The 22,357-nt window shown below is 42.1% G+C and overlaps 1 protein-coding gene and 1 long non-coding RNA gene across 6 annotated transcripts in view; one reads left to right on the top strand and one right to left on the bottom strand.

Annotated features, from left to right (window-relative positions):
- Positions 1–22,357, bottom strand: part of MYO6 (myosin VI) — a 110,164-nt gene that overhangs the window by 8,240 nt on the left and 79,567 nt on the right. Inside the window, exons 21-33 of one of the 5 annotated variants that reach the window (XM_081187327.1) lie at positions 20,339–20,469; positions 20,138–20,215; positions 18,747–18,876; positions 16,802–16,892; positions 15,486–15,636; positions 14,774–14,982; positions 14,122–14,200; positions 11,333–11,493; positions 9,857–9,886; positions 9,000–9,038; positions 3,113–3,216; positions 1,920–2,051; positions 574–600 (exon numbers count right to left, since the gene is read on the bottom strand). In XM_081187327.1, the coding sequence (XP_081043453.1) occupies positions 574–600; positions 1,920–2,051; positions 3,113–3,216; positions 9,000–9,038; positions 9,857–9,886; positions 11,333–11,493; positions 14,122–14,200; positions 14,774–14,982; positions 15,486–15,636; positions 16,802–16,892; positions 18,747–18,876; positions 20,138–20,215; positions 20,339–20,469 (1,362 nt within the window). The other 4 variants (XM_081187328.1, XM_081187329.1, XM_081187330.1 and 1 more) reach the window with 4 other exon arrangements.
- LOC308583444 lies at positions 18,943–21,797 on the top strand. Its single transcript, XR_014006222.1, has 3 exons — positions 18,943–19,040; positions 19,869–19,928; positions 21,622–21,797. It is a non-coding gene; the product is annotated as an uncharacterized lncRNA (long non-coding RNA).

The following is a 22,357-nucleotide window of genomic DNA, read 5'->3' as shown; positions in this document are numbered from 1 at the left end:
ATATACTTTGAAGTAAATGGAGGCTGTGGCTTTCACGAATGTGCATAATGGTGAGCCATAAAGAGGGCTGAGAATTAAGAGCATTTTATTGGCCCTCAAAGGCAGCTAGACAGGTCTTTTTCCTCATCCTCCTGTACTCAGACCAAGGATATTCTGCAGAGTAAACAAAGCCCTTTGGAAAAGAGAGATTAATTTCCTCCTCCTAAAACCAGCACCGTAGATGTTAATTTTTATTCTAAGGTTAGTTGATTAACAACAGTTTGAGTGTTTTGCTACAACAGAAAAAGATGTCTCTGACAGGCACAAGCTGCAGAAATGCCGCATCATATGAATTTATCATCTTTCCTTTTTATAATTAAGAACAATATTCCTATGGTAACATGAATATCGTCATGGGCTGCTATCTTTTTCCTGCAGCTCCCGGAGTACTTTTAGATGGCAAAATAATTACCAGGCCAAGTATGATGTGACACAAATGTAGCAAAACACAGTATTTCGTTAGGGTTAGTAAATCGGAGCCTATGTTTTTCCTATGTGCAAAGTTAGCTGAAATAAACCAATTCCCTCACTTACTTGAGTTGGTCAAAAATGGTGCAAAATCTGCAAACAAACATTGGACACTGAAGAAACCATAAAACTTTTTGATCCGAGCAATCTGAAAAGGCACTCTTTCAGCAGTTCAATGGAACGTGCCATTAGCCACGTGTAACCACTGAATGGGATGGCAACAAAGCTGGAAAGAGGGGCTGCTGGCAGCTGGATTGTTGTGCTCACCAGGAGGGAGAGCGGGCAAAACCATCAGGATGCCAGTGCAGGCATAGTGGTGGGCATCCCTGTTTTGGCTCCATATCTATGACTGCACTGTGTCCATCTCCCCACTGCCTTTACCTTCCCATTTTTGGTGGGCACAACATGGCTGCTTGGAGGCCGGGTGTGTGGCAGCACACATCCCCACCACCCTGTCCCTGAGAAATAGCTAATATGGACAATACACGATTCTCCCTTCCTGGTTAAAAGGGGAACAGCGGAGGGCCTTAGCTTGTTTCATATCTCGTTTGCAGGTATAGCGGACTGGAGCCCAACCAATTCAAGACACAGGGAATGTCAAAGCAAACAGTATACCATAACTATGACGTGTACAATGCCACCCAAAGTAACAGGAAAAGGTACCCAAAAATGCAAGAAACAGATTCTGGTAATCACTCAACTGTCTAGCTATCCTGTGATAATATTGGCAGGTACCCCACTCCAGTAACCTAGAGACTCAGGCTCACTCAGGCTTTTCCCATTCAGGTGTGCTAGCAAGAGAGTCCCGTTCCCATACATCTACTTCTCAGAAGCCAATAAATCTGGTCCAGTCCCTTCTGTAAGACCCTTTTGTCCAAAAACTGACACACTACACTGTGGGCTACACCCAATGCTTCAGAGGGTAAAGGGAACCACCAGAGCAGATTTTGGGGGCATGCAGCAGAGGGGAAGAGGAAGACTCAAGCTTTTAGCACTGTGAGATAGAGGGAAGTAACTTGAACCATCCATGCCAGGATAGACACAGATGCTGTTCTACTCAGAAATTATTCTCTGAACAAAACAAAGGAGCAGTTCACAGAGGCACGCTTATCACATGATGACTACGGCTTAGTCATGCTGGCCACATGACCCGGAAGCTGTACGCCGGCTCCCTCGGCCAATAAAGCGAGATGAGCGTCGCAACCCCAGAGTCGGTCACGACTGGACCTAATGGTCAGGGGTCTCTTTACCTTTACCTTAAGCTACCTTTTAAAATATTCTGAAGGGCAATTAAAGTTCTTACTTTATTCTAAGGTAACTATTAACTTTTCCAGGAACCTCATTCAGGTACTCCCTATCTCCTTAGCTCTCTCTCCCAGCATTTTTTAGGGAAATAAAGGATTTCCCCTCACCATAGTCGGTCACTGATTTGGGTGCACGCTGTTCTGTTTCTGTATTGCGCTTCTTATTCTTGGACTTCCAAGCATGATAAACCTTTAGCCGCCTGTGAAACTCTTCTCTGCAAGCTGCCAGCAGTTCAATATCTGTCTCAGACAAAACACAGCAGGGGTGGAATAAGTGAGGAAAACCAATAAACAAATATGCTTATGAATTGTGTTGACAGAGCCAAACAACCAAAATTATTTTGGAGCAAGTTATAACATTACTTCTCACAGTGTAAACTTATCAAGCTGTGGAAGAGAGAGAGAAAATTGGGGAATAACTTTTTTCTTTTTCTTTCTTTTTCACGGTTTAGGCATTTTTAAATACGTGACAGCAGAAAAATGACATAAAAACAAAACGAAAAGAAACCCACCGAAAACAGTGTTTCAAAAAAGTATTCAAGCTTTAAAATCTCACATTTTATCAGATCTAAAGTTAACCTTCTGCATGCAGAAAGAATCTTCCGCCCAAGGAAGGGCTGTTTTACATCTTGCACTCAACTGTGGTACAATGAAAGGGAAACAAAAATTCAAAGATGTTCTGCTTGTGCAACAGGTTTTTGATAACCGCTATAGATACCACTATTATGCACATTACACAAACTCTTGTGCGTACACAGTTGAATCTCTTAATCCTTCTATTCCTGGTTCTTTGAACTGAATTTCTCCCAATTATAGCCTCCCTCATTATGGGGGCGGGGATTATTTGGTCTCTGCTTCAACACAACATTGCCAGTGGCATTAGGAAGGGTGAGAGCAGACCCTCCAAGTATCCCTATTTTCCAGGGATAGTTCCAGATTTACAGAAGCCGTCCCGGTTTCTGATTTGATCCCAGGATGTCCCGCTTTTTGTTAGGATGTCCCTCTTTTAATTGGACAAATGTTGGAGGGCATGGAATTATCTGACCCCCCGAGCCATCTGTGACATCCAGTTAAGAAACCTTTCCACTTTGATATGCAGGGGACAGAGTGCCTCACACCAAGTGTTGACCAGGAAATGCCTGAAACACACACAGCAAGAAACAAGCGATCCACTATTATTAGATTTCTACCGCAGACCTAATTGTTCACACAGTTGCTTAAGAGTTTTACCAGGAAAAAATAAGCGAAAGTGTTCCTACTAGCCAACAGGCTTCTTCTCCCCCAAATGGGCAGCCACTTACCACAAGAGGTATTGATGGTATCACGTAGCTCGGCATACTTCCACTTGCTAAGGTCATGCTTCTTAGTGCCAGCTGCAGCTTTGGTGGCTTGCACTGTGGGTCCCCTGAAACATTTTCATTAAGAAGTTATTGCAATATTCACAACAACAAGAAGGTGAGATCAGGAAAACAGGAGACAAGAAGATTGTAAAAATAGGGAACCATACAGCTATAAGGCAAACAAACGGACAACTGCACCAATTGGTAACGCACAGGGCTTTCTTTTTCCAGCTCAGTGGATGCCATTGCCATTATAAGAGAACGAAGGAGGCGTTCGTGGTGAGTTCTGCCACATCTTTCTCTAGAAATAAAGCACTGGCAATGACCCCAGCACTTTGGAGGGAAGGTTTTTTTAATCAGAGGGAAACTTTTTCTGTACTTCTTAAGAAGTGAAAAGCATTCCAAGTTGTCTTTCTCTTATTCTTTGACAAGAAGATGCCACCATTTGCCCCTCTTGGAATACTTTCATGACAAGACCAAGGACATAGCAAAGCTCTTTAACTTGAATAGTGTTTGATGTGCTTCCTTTTGCAGGAATAGTGATCGATTCTCATTTGACTCCCATTTTCTGTTACTGTCCATAGTCAGGCATGCTTGCCTGTGTACAAACTACATATGTACAGCGACAAAGCAAGCATAATTGGGCACGTGTTGCTTTTAAGAAGTGTGAAGCGGTTCCGAATACAGCTGTTAAAGGTAAAGGTAAAGGGACCCCTGACCATTAGGCCCAGTTGTGGCCGCCTCTGGGGTTTCAGCGCTCATCTCACTTTATTGGCTGAGGGAGCCGGCGTACAGCTTCCGGGTCATGTGGCCAGCAGGACTATGCCGCTTCTGGTGAACCAGAGCAGTGCACGGAAACGCCGTTTACCTTCCCGCCGGAGCGGTACCTATTTATCTACTTGCACTTTGATGTGCTTTCAAACTGCTAGGTTGGAGCAGGGACCGAGGAATGGGAGCTCACCCCGTCGCAGGGATTCGAACCGTCGACCTTCTGATCAGCAAGCTCTAGGCTCTGTGGTTTAACCCACAGCCCCACCGGCATCCCATACAGCTGTTACAAAGTGATTAATAACGATGAGGAGGAGGCATATGCCAAATACTGTACACACGTACATCACCCTTCACATTTGACAGGATGTACCTATAATTCAAAGAGTCAGATCTCTTGCATTACTATTATTAATTAAATTTGTATGCCAAAGTGCTTTGCATCAGAAAAATACAAAATGAGAATACAAAATACATAATAAACGAAAACAATCCAGTAACTCTCCATCTCACAAACACATGAAAAAAGCCATAGAATGTTAATCAGCTGGTTGGAGAGAAACATTTTTGCTTGGCACCTACGGCTATGTAATGAAGGGGCCAGGTGAGCCTCCCCGGGGAGATCATTCCACAACAGGGAGCCACCACAGAAAAGGCCTGTCCTCATGTTGCCACCCTCTGGACTTCTTGAGGAGGCACACAAAGAAAGGCCTCAGATTATGATCGAAGGATCCAGGTAGGTTCATATGGGGAGAGGCAGTCTTTGCATGGCTTCATAGCTTTGTCAAACAGACATATTGATCAAAACAGAGACTGAGGATCTCTATTCTCCTTTCTGGTCATTTATTTCATTTTCCATCCTGTCGTTCTATATAAAAATCCATCCAAAGTTAAACATCATCTTTGAGAATTCTAAAAGCTTCTAAACAGGGAGAAAGGATCTGCAAGAAGCGGCCACAAACAGGAAAACAACCAACCAAAGGAAGCATGTTTACCTCTTGAATACCTGGACGATTGTCTGTCTACCATGAATAGCTAAATATCCTTCAAGCTTCAGAGCAGCAGCACATGAAATAGCCGCACCCTTGGCCCACAGGACACATGTGTGCACACACATCATTCCTCAAAACCAAGCAGCCTATTCTATTGCTAATAAATCTCCTCTCTGCCCTACAGAAGCCTTATCTCTCACCTCAGACCTGGGATTTCACACACCCCCTTTCAAGCTTTCCTTTTCATCCTACTTTCCCCTCTCCTACTCAGCCTACTAATTCTTGATATTCACCTTTTCAACCCTGCCTATATTCCCTGTGTGCTCCTAACTTTGAGATGCCATTGATAAAGCAGAAGCAGCTCCTGCTACCAATGCTTCCACCAACTTCTATGGTCTTCCCCTCCCAAGCTTTTCTCAGGAACTGTTTTCTGTTGGGAGAGGGAGTAGTAGCAGCAACAGTTCGCCTGAACTGCCTCATTGCTCCATTGCTCTTGAACTACATATGACTCAGGGACAGTGTTCTATGTTATAACAAGAGCTGCTTAAGAAGACCATCAGAAAATTGAAGATGGCAGACAAAACCATCACGGAGCCAAATGGCCGCACAGCAAACACTCTTGCTGCACAACACAGAAGTATACAGTTCTCTAACATTGTCATTCTTTGAGTGAAAAGAAAACTAGCCAACAGACTTGCTTCACTCCCACATTTCTCTCTAAACTCATTCTGTAGTAGCTGCTATAATGGCCTCAACGCTGAGGCTCTAGGTACTGCGGAGATAAGATTCCCATCATCCCTAACCATTTTAGGGGTGGGAATGAAGGGTCCTGTAGTTCTAACAACACCTGAAAACCCAAGGTTCAGGGAGGATGCCCTATAAAGGACAGGTGTGATTTTATTACTGCAGTTATTATTCTGTTTTCAGTTATAGATTTTTGTGTACTGCTTAGAGATCTTAAACATTAATATGTTTAGGAATGCTTTAAAATAAATAAATAAGGTTCTGGGTAAAACTGGTTCAATTCTCCTTAAATCTTCAGTATCAATTTTTACTGTTTTGTGCCACTTAGATCCATTACCCTTAAAAATATGTCTATGAGCGTCTGAGAATTTAGTGAAGAGTGCCTTATTATGTTACAAGCAGTGTCTAATGTGATATTAAAGTGCAGCTTTTAAAAAAAAAGTTAAAATGCTGTTAGGACTAGACAAGATTCTGCAAGTTTATTATCAAGAGAACTCAAGAATGCCAGTCATATTGATCCAACTATCCTTACCAACAAGAACTCAATTTTTATTATTAAAATATTAACAATGTGCTCTGTTCCTTACTGTTTAACACAATCTCAAACGTGGCGAGTGGCCTTTTGCACAGCTGAGAAATCAATAGCCTTTTATTGCAGCCATTACATTAGTGCATGCCATAAAAGTATATCTTAAATGACAAATTAATTCCCCATTCGCTATTTAAACAGCCTGAAACTCAAATACATTTTAGAGACTCTCATTGCCCTTATAACTATATATACACAAAATGCAAGTGCATAAAATCGTGCATTGTAACGGCACAATGAAATGTAAAGGTTATGTTTTAAACTGCTGGCACACTTCCTGTTAGACACAAAAACAGTGGTTGTTAAATCTAATTTCCTCAATATAATGACTAAGCCTCTTGAACAATTAATGTGACAAATCCTGAGGATTTTCTTTATTTAGCTTCACCACCCGTAGGCCTAAGTATCCCTCAGATAGTTTAGATCAACAGAACTAGGCCAAAAGATCTCTGGTTAAACAAGTAATCTTTAAGAATGGTAATCCAATTGAGTAGCTTAGCTTTTCTTTGATGGTTCTGCTAAGATCACGGTTATGCGGACACAACAAGCCTGTGATTCATAACTGTCAGTAAGATGTGTTTGGTAGTGTCTCCATTCCCATTGTGCCCTTTGGGACAAACCAGGGTTTACTGCTGTGCAACTTGTGAAACAGCCCAATGTAATGGATAATCTGCCAAATACACATGCTCAGTCATTCGTTTTGATATTGCAACCTCATTTGTCACATGAGAAAGCATGTCATTCATACATAAACTTGCTAAAGGCAAGCACCCTATTCCAGAGGCTCAGATTCTGTAACACCTAATATGAAAACAGAGATCCATGTGGCCAGGAACTCCTGCATGAAGTGTGCAAACAGTCTCCAGAATTCCTGGACATTTTTTTTAAAAAAGAAGAGAGGTGGAATACAACTTCATGTGTGTATTACAGGTTTATTACCTTTGGCCTGAGCTTTCAGAAGTTGATAGTTAGGGGTGGGGAATTGGATACAGATGACAATCTTTACCTGCCCCACATCTGACATGTGGACTTGGTTTGGTCAAAACACCCTTGTAGGCCAAAGGGGAGGCCCACAGAACAGAAGGTTCCCACTCTTGCCACAGACGCACTCAGCACACCAATATACAAATGCACTGAAGGGAAACTAAGTAACTGTCAATGAAGTAAAACTAAAGGAAAGGGATACCATCTTGGCAGTTGGAATGTTAAGAATGAATACAAATGAATTGAGACCCAAATAATTATTTCTGACAAGTCCAAAGCATGTGCTAAGCCAAGGGTCCCCAAACAAAGGCCAACGGGCCAGATAAGGCCCAAGGGACTCGTTTATCCGGCCCGCGGCAACCGCTGCCACTGCACACTCTTACCGGCACTGTGCTGCACGGCTGCCCACTTCTGGGTCGGAGTTGCATGCGCAAGCGTTATTTCTGGTGCACATCTGGGAAGGAGGAGGCCCATGCACATGTGCACAAGCTATTTCCAGTGCTCATCCGACCCAGAAGTGCGCCGGAAATAGCGTGTGAGCACACGTATGGGCACACGCTCCCCCGCCCTCTGGGCGATTGGCACAGGAGACACCGTCCCGAGGCACGGTAAGTTTGCTGACCTCTGTGCTAAACCAATGTTTTTTTCTGTCTCCAACTCCCCTCTTTGAACACTCTGTGTGTGTGTGTGTGTGTGTGTGTGTGTGTGTGTGTGTGTACACACACATGTACACATACATACACACACACACACACACACACACACACACACCCCACCACCACCATCAAAAGTAACCACCTTAAAGGAGTTGGTTCCCAATCATCATTCCAACGCCTGCAATTCTTTTTACTTTCATACATTCATTTCCATGTGGCATGCAGCTGTTCATATCCACAGGACCCTCTTTTTCTATTCCCATGCAAAACAAACTAGTCAAACTGTTGTTTGGATTTTGGCCAGTATATACAATAAAAATGTGATGTTCTGGCAAATCAATTATTGGGACAATAAGAACGCAGTTTGATTTACAAAACGGTCATATGCGAAGAGCTTAACATCCAACATTTGCTTATTTAATTTTGTCAAAGCATTACTTTTATTTTTTATTTTTTAATGTTTCATCTTAACTTCAGGCACCAAATGCTGTTAAAGCTGCATCTGGCCTGGAGGTGAGAATGGACAACGTTTAATTTGCAGCTCAATAACACACGGAGTTCTTTTTACTAGAAAGGAGGAGTGCATTCCAACATTGTCTATACAACAGTACAATAAGAACATTATTGAATATATGCCACCTGTCTGTAATTGGTTTAGGTAGTACTATTTGGCAACAAGGTAAGATTTTGATCCTGCTGTTCTTTAAAATAGATCTGTCAGGATTTCAAGATTTAATAGCTTTTCAGAAGCTACATGCTAAGAGGCAGTTACTGCGGCAATTCTCAATATGGAAATGCATGAAATGCAAGTTTTTTAAAAGCGGCAAGAAATCTCTTCAATTTATCTACATCAATAATATTAGATAAGAACTTTGATGAAAATTAATTCTTCTTTGTGCAATTCATAAATCTAACAGTGAAATTATTTCTTAAAATAAATCTGATGGGTGCAAATTGGTACTAAATTGGTGCAATGAACGAATCTTGATTGGAAGTTATTTCTTCATTTTCCCAAAGCAATTCAAATAGAATAGAATTGTACATTATTTTGATTTATTATGATTATTTCATATGGAGATTGAACTGATTTGTTTCCGACAACCTGTTTAACCCACCTAGACAAAATTTCTGACATTTCAGTGGCCATTTGCTCCCTATAAAAAAATTAAGAATATATGAGGGTAGAGGGAATATAATGCTTAAAAGTGCTAGCATAGTAATTCCGGTGGTTTTATAACATCTAATACTGGATCAGCAGACAGATGTCTATCCTATAAATTATGCTGCACTAAACCAATCCAGAGTTTTATCAGTAAAACAATAATTAATCTTTGTTTAGCTGATATCAGAAATATACACTTTGACTGAATCAAACAACCACACTTACATAGGTGACATTTAAATTACAACCAATTGCACCTGTATATAAGTAAGGTAAAGGGACCCCTGACCATTAGGTCCAGTCGTGACCAACTCTGGGGTTGCGGCGCTCACCTCGCTTTATTGGCCAAGGGAGCCGACGTACAGCTTCCAGGTCATGTGGCCAGCATGACTAAGCTGCTTCTGGCGAACCAGAGCAGCGCACGGAAACGCCGTTTACCTCCCCACCGGAGCAGCACCTATTTATCTACTTGCACTTTGATGTGCTTTTGAACTGCTAGGTTGGCAGGAGCTGGGACCGAGCAACAGGAGCTCACCCCATCATGGGGATTCGAACCACTGACCTTCTGATCGGCAAGTCCTAGGCTCTGTGGTTTAACCCACAGTGCCACCCGCATCCCTGCACCTGTATATAAGCAGTCTGAAAGATTAACACTCAAACAGGACTCATGCTCAAATTATAAATATTCTGGGGTAAATGGAAATAAAGAACATTCATTAGCAAGGTGGCTTACACTGTGGAAAATTATTAATTTTTTTTAAAGCCCACAGATTTCTACAGAATGCCCCATAAAAAAAAAGATTGTCATACGCAGTCATTTGACATCTTGTTCCATTGGTTCTGCAAATAGAAGATATTTTGGTTAGTGTGGCATTTTCCTAAGTTAGCTTTGTACTAATTTGCAACATTACAAAGCCTGTTTGGGCAAATGATTGCCTGTTATTATCCAGAAGGCCCAGCACCCGCTTCTCAGGGGTGGCTTAAAATGTTGTTTTTTTCACTTAGTGTTTTTCTATCTAGCCCTTACTCCAAATTGCTCAAGGGAGTGTATCTGGTCTCTCCACCATCCAATTTTATCCTCACCATGATCCTCTGAGGTAGATCATGGTGAGACAGCCAATCCCCCCCACCAGGTCAACTGGTGGGTTTCCTAACAGAGGTAGGATCTCAACCTGGGTTTCCCCAGTACTGAGCCAATACTCCAGCCATAGCACCATATTAAGCCTAGTGGTGAGAATTAACAGAAGGATTTTGCCCAACAGGAATATATATGATGCAAAGCAAGGACAGAAGACCTAAGCAAGTTTAATATTTGGATATGTTCTAAGTAAATTTGACTGGAGCCTTCTTACTCATTTATACAGCACTAGGAGGATATGTGTCCGAAACGAAAGGATAGCTGGTAAATTCTTTGGTTTTCTTTGGTTTGGGGTTACAAACCACACAGAGTAGAACGTATGCTGGACATAAATGGCATGCTGCTATTAAATTGGCTTAAACTAAAATTATGGTATGAAATGCCAAGTTAAACCATGGTTTAGCACAAACAAGCAAGCACATGGTTTCCTGGAGTGAAGATCATCTTTTAAATGCACTCATTTTCGTTTTGGGCTGGGTGTTTGTTTTATTACTGCTCAATTCAACCCGTGTGTGTGTGTGTTATTCAGAAGGGGCTTCCCAGGTTAATTAATATTTGTGATGCTAATTGCATTGTAAAAGGTAAAGGCAAAGGACCCCTGACAATTAAGTCCAGTTGCAGACAACTCTGGGGTTGTGGCACTCATCTTGCTTTACAGGCTGAGGGAGCCGGCGTTTGTCTGCAGACAGTTTTTCCGGGTCATGTGGCCAGCAGGACTAAGCCGCTTCTGGAGTAACAGAACACCAAAACCAGAGCAGCGCACGGAAACGCCGTTTACCATCCCACCGGAGCAGTACCTACTTGCACTTTTGGGGGGGCATGCTTTCGAACTGCTAGGTTGGCAGGAGCAGGGACTGAGCAACAGGAGCTCACCCCGTTTTGGGGATTCGAACCGCTGACCTTCTGATCGGCAAGCCCAAGAGGCTCAATGGTTTAGACCACAGTGCCACCCACTTCCCTAATTGTATTGTAGATTGTGTTTAAGGGCACTACTTGGAGAAAGTGCTCATCCTTAAAGGTGGCATACAAATGTTTTAAATGCAGTAAATAAAATAAAATAAGAAATAATGTTAGCTTCCTATCTAAGAAAGACACCTTTTTCAATGGCAGTATCTTTTTTGAAGGGCAAAACTAACAAAATGCAATACCTGCGCAACCCGAGGTCCAGCTGAGATTCATCATTGATGAGTTCAGACTCACTCTGGGCAATTCTCATGGCCAGCTCATGGTCTCTGCGCTCTTGTTCCAGAACTGCCTGCTGCTGGTTCGCTTCTTCACGTTCTTGTGCCAGCTGTGCCTCAACTTCAGCCTGGAGAGTGACGTAAAATTAAGTTACATGGGGAAACATTTCCCAAGTCCATACAGCCTGCATCTGTAGAAAAATGATCACTTAGGTGAAACACACTGTTGAGTTTACAAAATACAGCCTAAAACACCTGTGCTCAAATGGGTTACTGTAAGCCCACGAAGAGCTTGCAAACAGTGTGGATCAAGATGAGAAAAGAAATATAAGTTCAGTATAGGAAGCCCTTCATATGTTAATTTAGAAACCAGGTTTTCATGATAGAAATCTTCAGAGTTGGGAAAAAGCAATACAGCTCACAGAAAATCAACAAATTTTAGAAGAAATTCTATATACCTCTCAGGCAAAAGACATTTAAGTGGTTTACATAACTAAATTATGGGTCCAGACAGCTGCAGAATTGTCTGCAATTGTACATAGCAGAGTTTTATCCATTATCTTTTTAAAAACAATAATAATGCTATGTAGTTGAGAATGCTTGGATGAGTTCATGAGAGAAAGGACTGCAAAATGCATTTCTCAAAGCACGTGTAATGTACTGGCTTTTCTGTCTTCTTTTGCATTGCGTTATTCCAGAATGGTGTGTTTAGGGAGCTGCTTCTATAGGGAAATATAAAAAACTCACTCCGATTATGTCTTTCTTTTTTTATTGGCCGCTTGTGAATGAAACATAGCGACCATGCTACCGTTTCCTACCTGAAAAAGTTTAAATGAGTAGAATCTTCCATAGAATACATGACCCATGCATCTCTTACTGAAAGTGGAGTAACTGATGGTGTAGGTTTCCTACAGCTTGAGGACCCAAGCAGCTATCATGTGCCAAAATACCTCTCTACCAACACACTCTCAACAGTCCGCTTGACGTTCCCTAATTCAGCAATGCCTTCCCAGAACGGTGGGCTGGATGACCGTCACAGACTGGCATCGGTTCTCATTCCGATTATGGTATTATCGAGTAAATCTTCATTTCTGCAATGGAGACTTTCCCTATGCAGATCCCCACTTTGGATTACCCGGTGGCAGCAGACACAAGAAGGAAAGCCGATTGAATGTGGCCTAAGGAAAAGCCCCACTGAAAGGAACAGCTGCTCTGCTGCTATCGCTAAGTGAAAGGAAATCCACTGAAAGGTCATAGACTGAACTGAACAAGGCATCCCTTTACGTATATCAAGACCAAGGCACACAGTTAGCAGCATACTTGACCGACCAACCAACCAGTCCTGTGCAAGCGCCATTACCAGGAAAGGGTAATGGAAAGAATGAGGATTGAATAGCAGCAATTGATTATGCCCTCAGTTTGGTTGCAATGCATGCTTCAGCCTGGAAATGCACAAAGGGTGCCTTTTTTGTTGTATCTATAATCTCCTGTTTATTTGCATTATTTAAATGCTACTCAATAACGGCATTGCTCTATGAGCTCCTTGGAGGAAAGGTAAAATATGAATAATAAATAAAATAAACGTAACCCAGGGCACCAGGTGCAAGTAAGAAAGATCCTGCTGTAAGATCACTGATACAAAGCTGGTTCTCTGTCTTCAGCTCTTAAAATGTGTAGACAGAGATTATAAACAGACTAGAGAATTAGCTACTGCAAGAAGCATGGAACTATTTAATTAGACATCTTTCCAGTAACCTAGTCAGTTACAGAACCAGTAAAAAATACAGAAAAAGTAGTGTCCTTGTTTATAACAGGGAACAAAGGATCAAAAAACAGGTAAAGTACCTTCGGTAGATGACTTTTCTTAAATGGAGCTTAGGTACACAACTCTATAAAAAATTTCCAGAACTGGCAGATCGGCAACGCTACACATCCTTTAAATACATCCCAGCCAGGAGTTATTTAAACACAAAGCGGGCAAAGATTATCTTGAAATAATGGGTATGATATCAACAGCGATCTTTTGCTTCTCTTAATTAAACATAGTTTAAGAGATTAATACAAAGTCACATTATGAAAAAGAAAACTGGTCTATATAACAAAAGAGTGCAGAACTCAGCTATCAAGTAATATACGTTATCATTATGATTCCATTAAAGAGCAGCCAAAAGCTTCCGCAAATGAGTGTTACTTTGTAAGGAATCTTTTTAACAAAACTGACATTTAAATCATGGTTTCATTATTCTGTCATATCTGTGAGTAGCAATAGCCCTCTCATTAAACCTCCACGCTCAAAACTGACACATTCCTCCTAGCAGGTACTTTTCTCTTTGAGGCAGCGTAATCTCCCTCTCCTCTGGTGCTCCAAATTATATTAATGTTAGTAGTGGATTTAAAGCACAGAACCAAATCTAAGGGCTGAAGCTCACGACTGTCTGAAATCTAGCTTGGTGGCTTGTGTTACAACTACCTATTTTAACATGAACATTTAATCATTCCCTGTAGCAATATCCTTAAGGAAGTTGGAAGTCTTACCTGTTACTCTGTGAGGCCACTTCCTGTATCTCACCTGCCCTTTTGCCACCACCACCTAATTGTTCTATGCACACACACACTCCAGCTTCAACAAATTGTGACTCGGAACACTTGCTTTAGTATTACATTTGAGCAGGTTCCATTCAGTCCGTTGTGGAAACTTTGGGGAGTGAGGGCATGACTGTGAGACAAAGAAAGTGCCAGTAGTGCAACTGTCCCACCTGAATTCGTCTTTCTTCTTCTTCCCTTTTTTTCCTCTCCTCCTCTTCCTGTTTTCTCTTTGCTTCAATCTCATACTTTCTAGAAAAACAAAATTGACACTCAAAGAAAATGAACGTTCAGGAACTGTTCTGTCCCTTCCCCTCACTTTACCGTTACGTCGCTGTTTTCTCCCACAAGAAAGCAAACAAGTTTACATCAAGAGGAGTATTCGGGGAGTATTCGGACAGTCTCTTAAGAATACAGTTTCCTTGGGATTTAGTCTTCTATCTATGGTTAAAACAAGGATGGATCTATCTGGCCCTTGGGCTTGCCCCCAGGCCACACTGCCCACCCCCACTGAATGATTTTGGCTGGTCAGCTCTTTCATTTTCTGGAGGGCAGAGGGCGGGGGGCATGTGCAATAACCTCTGGCTTTTCATGTCTGGAATATCACCTACTGTTCCTCTGAACACTTTTGCCTTTGGCTTCATACACCACTGGCATGAAGCCCCTGAACAAGTTTCCCATGAGGGAACATGGCTGAAAAGGTTCCCCCAGCCTGGATCTCTGTAGGATAAGTTTCTAAGACGGAAAGTTCACTTTAGATGGTTGTCCATGCCTGTATTTCTGTTGGCCTTGGCCCTAGAACTGGCAATTGCATTGGACACTCACAGTCGCCTTTCACCCTCTTCCTTCTTCCGCCGTTGCTCCTCTTCCTCACGCCTCTTCCGTTCTCTTTCCATTTCCTCCTGGATGCGCCGCAGCCTTTCTTGCTCTTCTTCCTGTTGCTTTTTTTTCTGCAGTGAGCCCAGAAGCTGCTCTGAGCTTCTCACAAGACCATCATATTCCTTCTGGATCTGCTGCCTAGGCATTTCAGTGGCCTGCAAAACAAACCATTAGTCACTAGCCTTCATGGCTGCAAAAAATGTGCTTCAAAAAGAAACGGCAACGGCTGCTGAAATTTCAGAGACGATGAGAGATTGCTGAATAAGATATTCAGTAGCGTGTCCTAGGAAAATCCTGTTTCCTCACTCCTTTAACAATGAGCAGAACCAGAAAAAGGGTTGTAGAAACAAGGGTGGGGGGGAAAGGCACAGAATTACACAAAGTAGGAAGAAATATGCATATTTACATGCTTTTTTAAAAAAGCTATCACACAATTCATCTTTTCTGTGTGCTGCATGGATCATTAGGGTGCCAAATTTTAAAGATTTAGCATGAAACACTAAGCGCCTTGCATATTTTTAAACTTAACTCTTAATAGGAACTTGATTCTTAATCCATCAAATGCCTTCCAAAGCCTCATCCCTAAGACCAGAAGATCTGCAGGACATAATATGCTCTCAATATGTTCTCTTACCTTGCTCTCAGTATGTTATCTTACCTTAATCTTGATCATCAAAGCATCGATAGACGTTTCAAGGTCCTTGACCTGCTTGCTCATTTCTGCTTTCCCCTCTTTCAGAGCACTTACTACTTCATTGAATTTATCAAGCCTGTTCTTCAAGGTGCGGACCTTTATTAGCCCATCAATGCTGTGAAAGGAACATTTCTCTACATTTCAGAAAAGGCTCCCTCCTTTGAGAAGCAGACAGCAAACATAGAGTGAGATCTAACATCAAGCAACGGGGCATCTACTTATATCAGGGGATACTCCTTCCTCTCCCCTTCTGGGGGACCCTGGTGAGGAGCACATTTCTGGGGGGTTGTGTGAGAGCAGGATAAACACCAGAAGCCCTGTCTGTGCATCCAGATTTCCACTGCACAAACTATTTGTTGAATTTATATGCTGCCCTTCATTCCAAGTTCACAGAGCAGTACACAGTAGGTATCACTGGATGTTAGCTATGAACCGCTGTCCCATGCTGTGCCCTCAGGTTCCCCTTGGACAAAGCCATGGAGTTCAAAAGAAAAATTGCAGACAGGGTAATAAGCAGAGCAACTGCACCAATCTTATGAATTCTGTCTTGCATTGCAAGTTTTATGGCACACAGGGACTGTGATGGAAGATACACATTTTTTTAAAAAAAAGTTTGTTGCGTTACAGTTGTTTTTCACGCCTGGCTTTATTCCAGTGCTGTTTTTAAACTGTTTAGGGTTTTCTCTCTAGGTTCCTAATTCTATACTTCATAGCTGAAACTTATTTGTGAACCGCCCAGAAATTCTGTATTTTATTTTTGCAGCTGGGCAGTTCAGAAATGTTGCAAATACATCACATAAATAAGTAGTTTTGAAGGCTCCCCTGAGCACTTAATCTTTCCCAAGATGAGGGAGGGCAGCACCAATAGAACTGAAGTCTTGCCCACCCACCACCCATCCTTCATAATGCTAATTGCTACGTGTGTGTGTGTGTGTGTGTGTGAGAGAGAGAGAGAGAGAGAGAGAGAGGGAGGGAGAGAGGTTTACGAAGATCATATCTGGGGAATGTGGGGGCAAGCAGATTTTTAATTTTACTTCAATTAAACCAACAAAAGCGTGACCACTGCTCACGGCACTGGTGTAATGTGAAGTTGGCCCTAAGATGAGCAGTACAGCATCCTAGAAGGAACACCCCTAACATCCCTTAGAACTCTTTCCCAGGCTCTCAAGGCCTTGGATGGGATGTACAGGTTCTGCCAGCAACAAAACCGGACGGGTCATTCAGTACACTGGTATTTAGGAGTGGGGTGCAAGCATATATATAGGATTGCTTCTTCTTACCGTGGTTTATGCTTTCTCTTGCACAGCCACATACGAATTGTCTTTTGTATTTTAATGCAGGCACCGGCTCTGTATTTTATTTTGTTTTTCACTGTGAAATACAAAGAGAAAATTGAAAGACCATCACAAATATGCAGGTAGGGCATAACCCCGGTACAAGACAGCCAGTGTGGTGTAGTGGTTAGAGTGTTGGACTAGGGCCTTGGGGACCAGGGCTCAGATCCCTGCTCAGACACGAGGCTGACTGGATGATCTTGGGCCAATTGCAGTCTCTCGGCCTAACCTACCTCACAGGGTTGTTGTTTTGAGGATAAAAGGGGAAGGAAGAAAACTACGTATGCCACCTTGAACTCGGAGGAAAGGTGAGGTTTAAATGTAATGAAATAATAACAATATATAATGATGGTATAAAATGGGAGCTGGGAAGGTAGGGCAAGCAGATGACAATAACTTTACGCAATGTTGTTTGGGTTTTGGTTTTGTTATTTAAAAGCAAACCCTGGAGCAGGGCACCTGTGTCCTAACAGATGTTGTTGGAATTTAACACCCTTCATCCCTAACCACTGACCATGCTGGATGCAGCTGATATGAGTTGCGCTCCATCACCATCTGGAGGGTCATCAGTTCCCCAAGCTTGAACTAACAGATGTCGTCATTCCCTTTCCTCGTTTGTGGTTAAGGCAACTGTGGCCATCAACAATTCTTGTGTGAGCAGTACTCATGCTTTTGAACAAATTTACCTGGCTATGAGCCCCACTCCCATGTGTGGGAGACTTAAATTATAATGCATGGGGCCTGCTGGATCTGACTAAAAAACCCTCAAAACCGAGCATTGGGTTTGCATCCATGACCAGTTTCCAGTAAGCTCCCAAATTCAGAGTACAAAGTTAGCAGCCCCTGTTGTTATTTTTCTACCAGCTTCTGGTATTTAGAAGCACACTGTGCCTCTGGGAATTTGATCATTCAGTCTATCTATTAATCTGTGAGCATTTCTCAAGACCCCTCTCACCCAGGTGTGCAGCATTTTTAAGGCCTCTAAACCAGGGATGGGTAACCTGTGGCCCTTGCTGTGGGACCCATTAGAGCCAGTCACTATGACCAATGGTCAGGGACGATGGAAGCTGCAGACCAACAATACCTGGAGGGTCAAAGGTGTCCCATCCCCTGGCCTAAACTGACAGGCCATCGCAGCAACTTGTGATAAGGAATTCCACAACTTAATACAGGGGACAGCAACCTTTTTCAGCCGTGGGTCAGTCCACCATGCCTCAGACCATGTGGGGGGCCGGACTATTTTTTGAAAAAAAAAAAATGAACGAATTCCTATGCCTCACAAATAACCCAGAGATGCATTTTAAATAAAAGCACACATTCTACTCATGTAAAAACACACTGATTCCTGGACCGTCTGCGGACCGGATTGAGAAGGTGATTGGGCCGCATCCGGCCCCCGGGCCTTAGGTTGCCTACCTCTGACTTAATATATGGGCATAAGAAGATCGCCTACAGGATCAAACCAAAGGTCTGTCTCATCCACTCTGTCCCATTCCCCATGATCCCCAACCAGATGCCTCTGGGAAGTCCATAGGCAAGATACAAAGGCACCAGACCTCTCCTGTTGCTGCCCCCTAGCAACAAGTACTGAAAAACATCCTACCTCTGAAATAATCCTGCCTATAACCATCCTGAGTAGTAGCAACAGCTAAGCTAGTGCTCATCAGGGCATCTTGTGGCAGTGAATTCCATAAATAATACAGTCCATAAGTAATGCACTGTGTGGAATGGCTGTTCTGAACATACCCCTGATCCATTTCATTGCATGCTCCAGGGTTCTAGTATTTCCAAGTAAGTGTGCTTTAAGAGTCTGCAGCTTTAGGAAGCTTTCAATGTTGGCTCACAAATACTCCCCTCCAGACACCCCCCCAAGAGACCCGTGAATACATACATTTAATAACCGACAGAGAACACCACTGGACCTTCTTCCAACGACTGCAGATAAGCCAGTGGTTGACTCGTTTAACCAACTCAGCAAGATGATCTGGGTCAGACTTCATGATCTGATCAAATTCTGCAAACTGAAAGTGGACACCAGCATCACAAAGAGGAAATCATTTACATGACAGCTGTTTTGGAATGTTGAGGGGGCTCAGGTGGGGTGAAGCACAAACAGAATGTTGTAACCATGGCAGTGAAGGCCATGGCCACGGGGGGCGGGGGGGCCTTCTGGGCTCTATTCAAGGTGATGGTTTTTACATTTAAAGCCAGACTGTGATGGATGGATGGATGGATGGATGGATGGATGGATGGATGGACGGACAGATGTTAAAAATAAAAATGGGCCTAGGGTCCTTAAAGGACTGCCTGATTGCTTAGACTCCACCTTGATCACTGAGACCATCTGATGAAGCACTTCTGGTGGTTCCTCACTCCCTTGAGGTTCAGCCCAGGGACTGAGCATTTAGTGTGCAGGCCTCGCCCTGTCAAACTCGACACCAGTAGAGGTTCAATAGGAACCACTGCTTCCTTCAGAAATCTTCTGAAAACTTTTTTTGTGTGTGTACAACTTAACTTTACAACTTAACTCTCCCCCCCCCCCATCCTCTTTAATCAATCAGTATTTATTGATGTTTTTAAATGCTGTTTAATGGGTCTTTTTTGTTTATTTTATTTCTATAGGTTGTATTCCACCTTGTGGGTTATAAATGCGTGAATAAAAATAAAGAACTAAATAGATTTCCTTGCATGAGCCACATGCACTATAGATCTGGCTATCTGATGGTCTGGCAAACTGCCTTGCCCCAAGTCTGAGCCAGCAGATGAGGATACAGCTGCGAGAGCAATGAAAGAGGGCTTTTGCAACTGTAGCCTCGATAATAATAATAATAATAATAATAATAATAATAATAATAATAATAATAATCTCTCTAAGAAAGTTTGTTATCTCCCCTGGCTTTTTGAAAAAGGTGTCAGTCCTATTTGTTTACTAAACCTTTTGGCGCCTAAGGCTTTACTGCTCATTGTGGGGTTTTAAACCATTGCTCTCATTTTTTTACTTTTTGTGTTCCAGAGATTTAGGTTTTTAAATCTGCTATAAGCCAATCTGATTACAGGGAGAAGTTTGATCAAGGTATTTTAAATAGATAAGTAAATAAAACATGGAAATGGCATTGCTAATATATGCATCATCAGAAGAGACAAAATTAAATTGTGGTTTTGTTTTGTATTTTTTAAAAACAACCCAGCTTTCACGTATCTTAGTTACCAATTACTTTACAGAAAGAATGAGTAGAAAATGTTCACATTCATCAACTCTCCTTGGATAACAATAACACTTACCTTGCCAGGTCTAAAAAACACTTTGGTTAATCCAAATTTATAATCATTTTCATTTAATCCAAGGGCTTTGAAGAGTGCCTGGGAGAGGAGAAAAACACTTTGATGAATAAATCCTTTGAGAGGACAAAGATTTCAATGAATATCAATTCTCTATGATAAAAAATACAAAAGAAGTGTATTTAGCATTCTAGACGTTAATACCTTGCAGAAGAGTCTAGGATCCAAACGAGACAGCTTTGCAGGCATGTACTTTTTGTACATGTTATATAGCTCATGGAATGAGGCTCGGGATGGGAAGCCACCTTGCATCAAATCCAAAACAGACACCATGCCTAGAGAAACGAGCATGCAAAAACATGTCACCAATTAAGTTAAAAGGACACAGCTGCCACTCTCACAATGCTCTGGGGCGGGGATCATTAAAACTTTGCAAGCGTTGCACATTTATTCTGAGACACAGTGACTGGCTGAACATCACCCAAGGACCAACATATCCCAGGAAGCCTCGGTCACATTTTACAGAAGGGAATGGCGAGAGTGTCTGTCTGTACTAGTAGAATTGCTCAAAATCAGATCAACTGCTCAAAGTCAGATCCCAAGTGCGTCACATCACATCACCACATACACCAAATGTTCAATACTATCAAAGGTGTCAGGAAGTCCAAAAGGATCAATAGAATAGCAGAGTTACTCAAGCATAGCAAGGGTGTAACAATTTGGAAATGGCAAGCGGCAAGAGCTGGAAAATACCCACTCGACTCAAAACCTTTCCCATGAAGACAGACTCACTGGACTGTCTGAAGGGGAGTGAGGTTGAGCAGGGATGACATGAGCAAAGGTATAAGGTAATCTGGTTGTCTAGCCTCCTGAACGAGATTTAAAACTTCCAGTTCTTGTATAGACTGGACTCTAATTATAACGTGTGCATGGGTATAATGCATCCAGGAGTACACAAATGCACATATGCTGGATATTTGTGTACTGAAGTTTAATATTTTATTTTAGAGACAGTGAAATATCTTACTGGGTGTGCTATTAGCTATTGATTTATTGCCTGAAATTTGTTTTTGTTTGTTTGTTTGTTTTGTGAGAGTCGCCTCTTCTGCTAAATTTATATTATTCTGTCCTGGCTAGGATGGTTTCATTTTATCAACTGTTTTATCTGTTTTTATAAGCCTATATTATGATGTAACCTGCCCTCATGGTGAAGGGTTAGCTAGGAACTCTTGTACAACAAATCAATAAATGCAACCTTGGAAGAGAAATCCAAATAAATGGGAGATGTGCAGTCTATCATGTGGCTAACAGTCCTTTCTATTTTTAAAAAGGGGGGGAGACAGAAGATGCTCTCTGCTGTATTTATTCTTGGAGACATTCATGTTATTTTAATTTCTCCCTCCCCTGCTTCTCATATTAATAAGCCATTTATTTTTAGCATGTTTGTCCCCCTTTAAATTTGCATGAACTTGTTTCTCAACGAGAAGATGGAAACAGAAGCCCATAAAAGAAAACCACAGCTTGCGAGCAACACAGAAGTACGGAGTTTTATTACTTCCCCACCTCCCTCTTTCACAATACTTGCCAAGAGCGATCAGCCTTCAGATTATCAGCCAAAAATGGTGTCAATAGAACCCTAATTAAAGCAAAGTTGTTAAGCGTTGGTGACTGATTTGCTAAATTAAACTTTAAATGTAACTTGACATGACAAGCAAGAGGGAGGCTTGCCAAGATGAACCAGATGCTTAAAGTCTCAGGGCCCCTCTGGCATGCTAAATTAAGAGAAAAGCTGAGGTGGCAGCTAATGAAAACTGGAAGCCTAACTGGAAATGAGGCTTATTTCAGAGGAAATTAGGTGCCTCCTGAAAACCCATTCTGTATCCCAGATTTTCTGATGTCCAATCCACAGCTCTGCTTGCTCCCCAGATGACAGCGAGTGAGAGCATTTTGCCTAGACTGGCAGAGATTTAGGCTGCAGTCTTATGCATAATGTACCTGGGAAGTACCGTATTTTTCGCTCCATAGGACGCTCCTGACCAAAAGACGCACCAAGTTTTTAGAGCAGGAAAACAAGGAAAAAAATCTGACTCAAATTTTGTACTAAACTATTTAAAACAGCAAAGTGTGTGGCTCCTGTCCACTTTGCTGCTTTAAAGCGAGCCATGGTATATAATGAGGAGAATGGAAAAAGGACACATTCCATTATAATGTAGCTGTTTTCAT

Source organism: Podarcis bocagei (assembly GCF_964188305.1).
Source record: "Podarcis bocagei genome assembly, chromosome: 3".
Classification (NCBI taxonomy): domain Eukaryota; kingdom Metazoa; phylum Chordata; class Lepidosauria; order Squamata; family Lacertidae; genus Podarcis; species Podarcis bocagei.
Note: the sequence above shows the minus strand (reverse complement) of the source record. Positions and strands in the feature narration are given on the sequence as shown.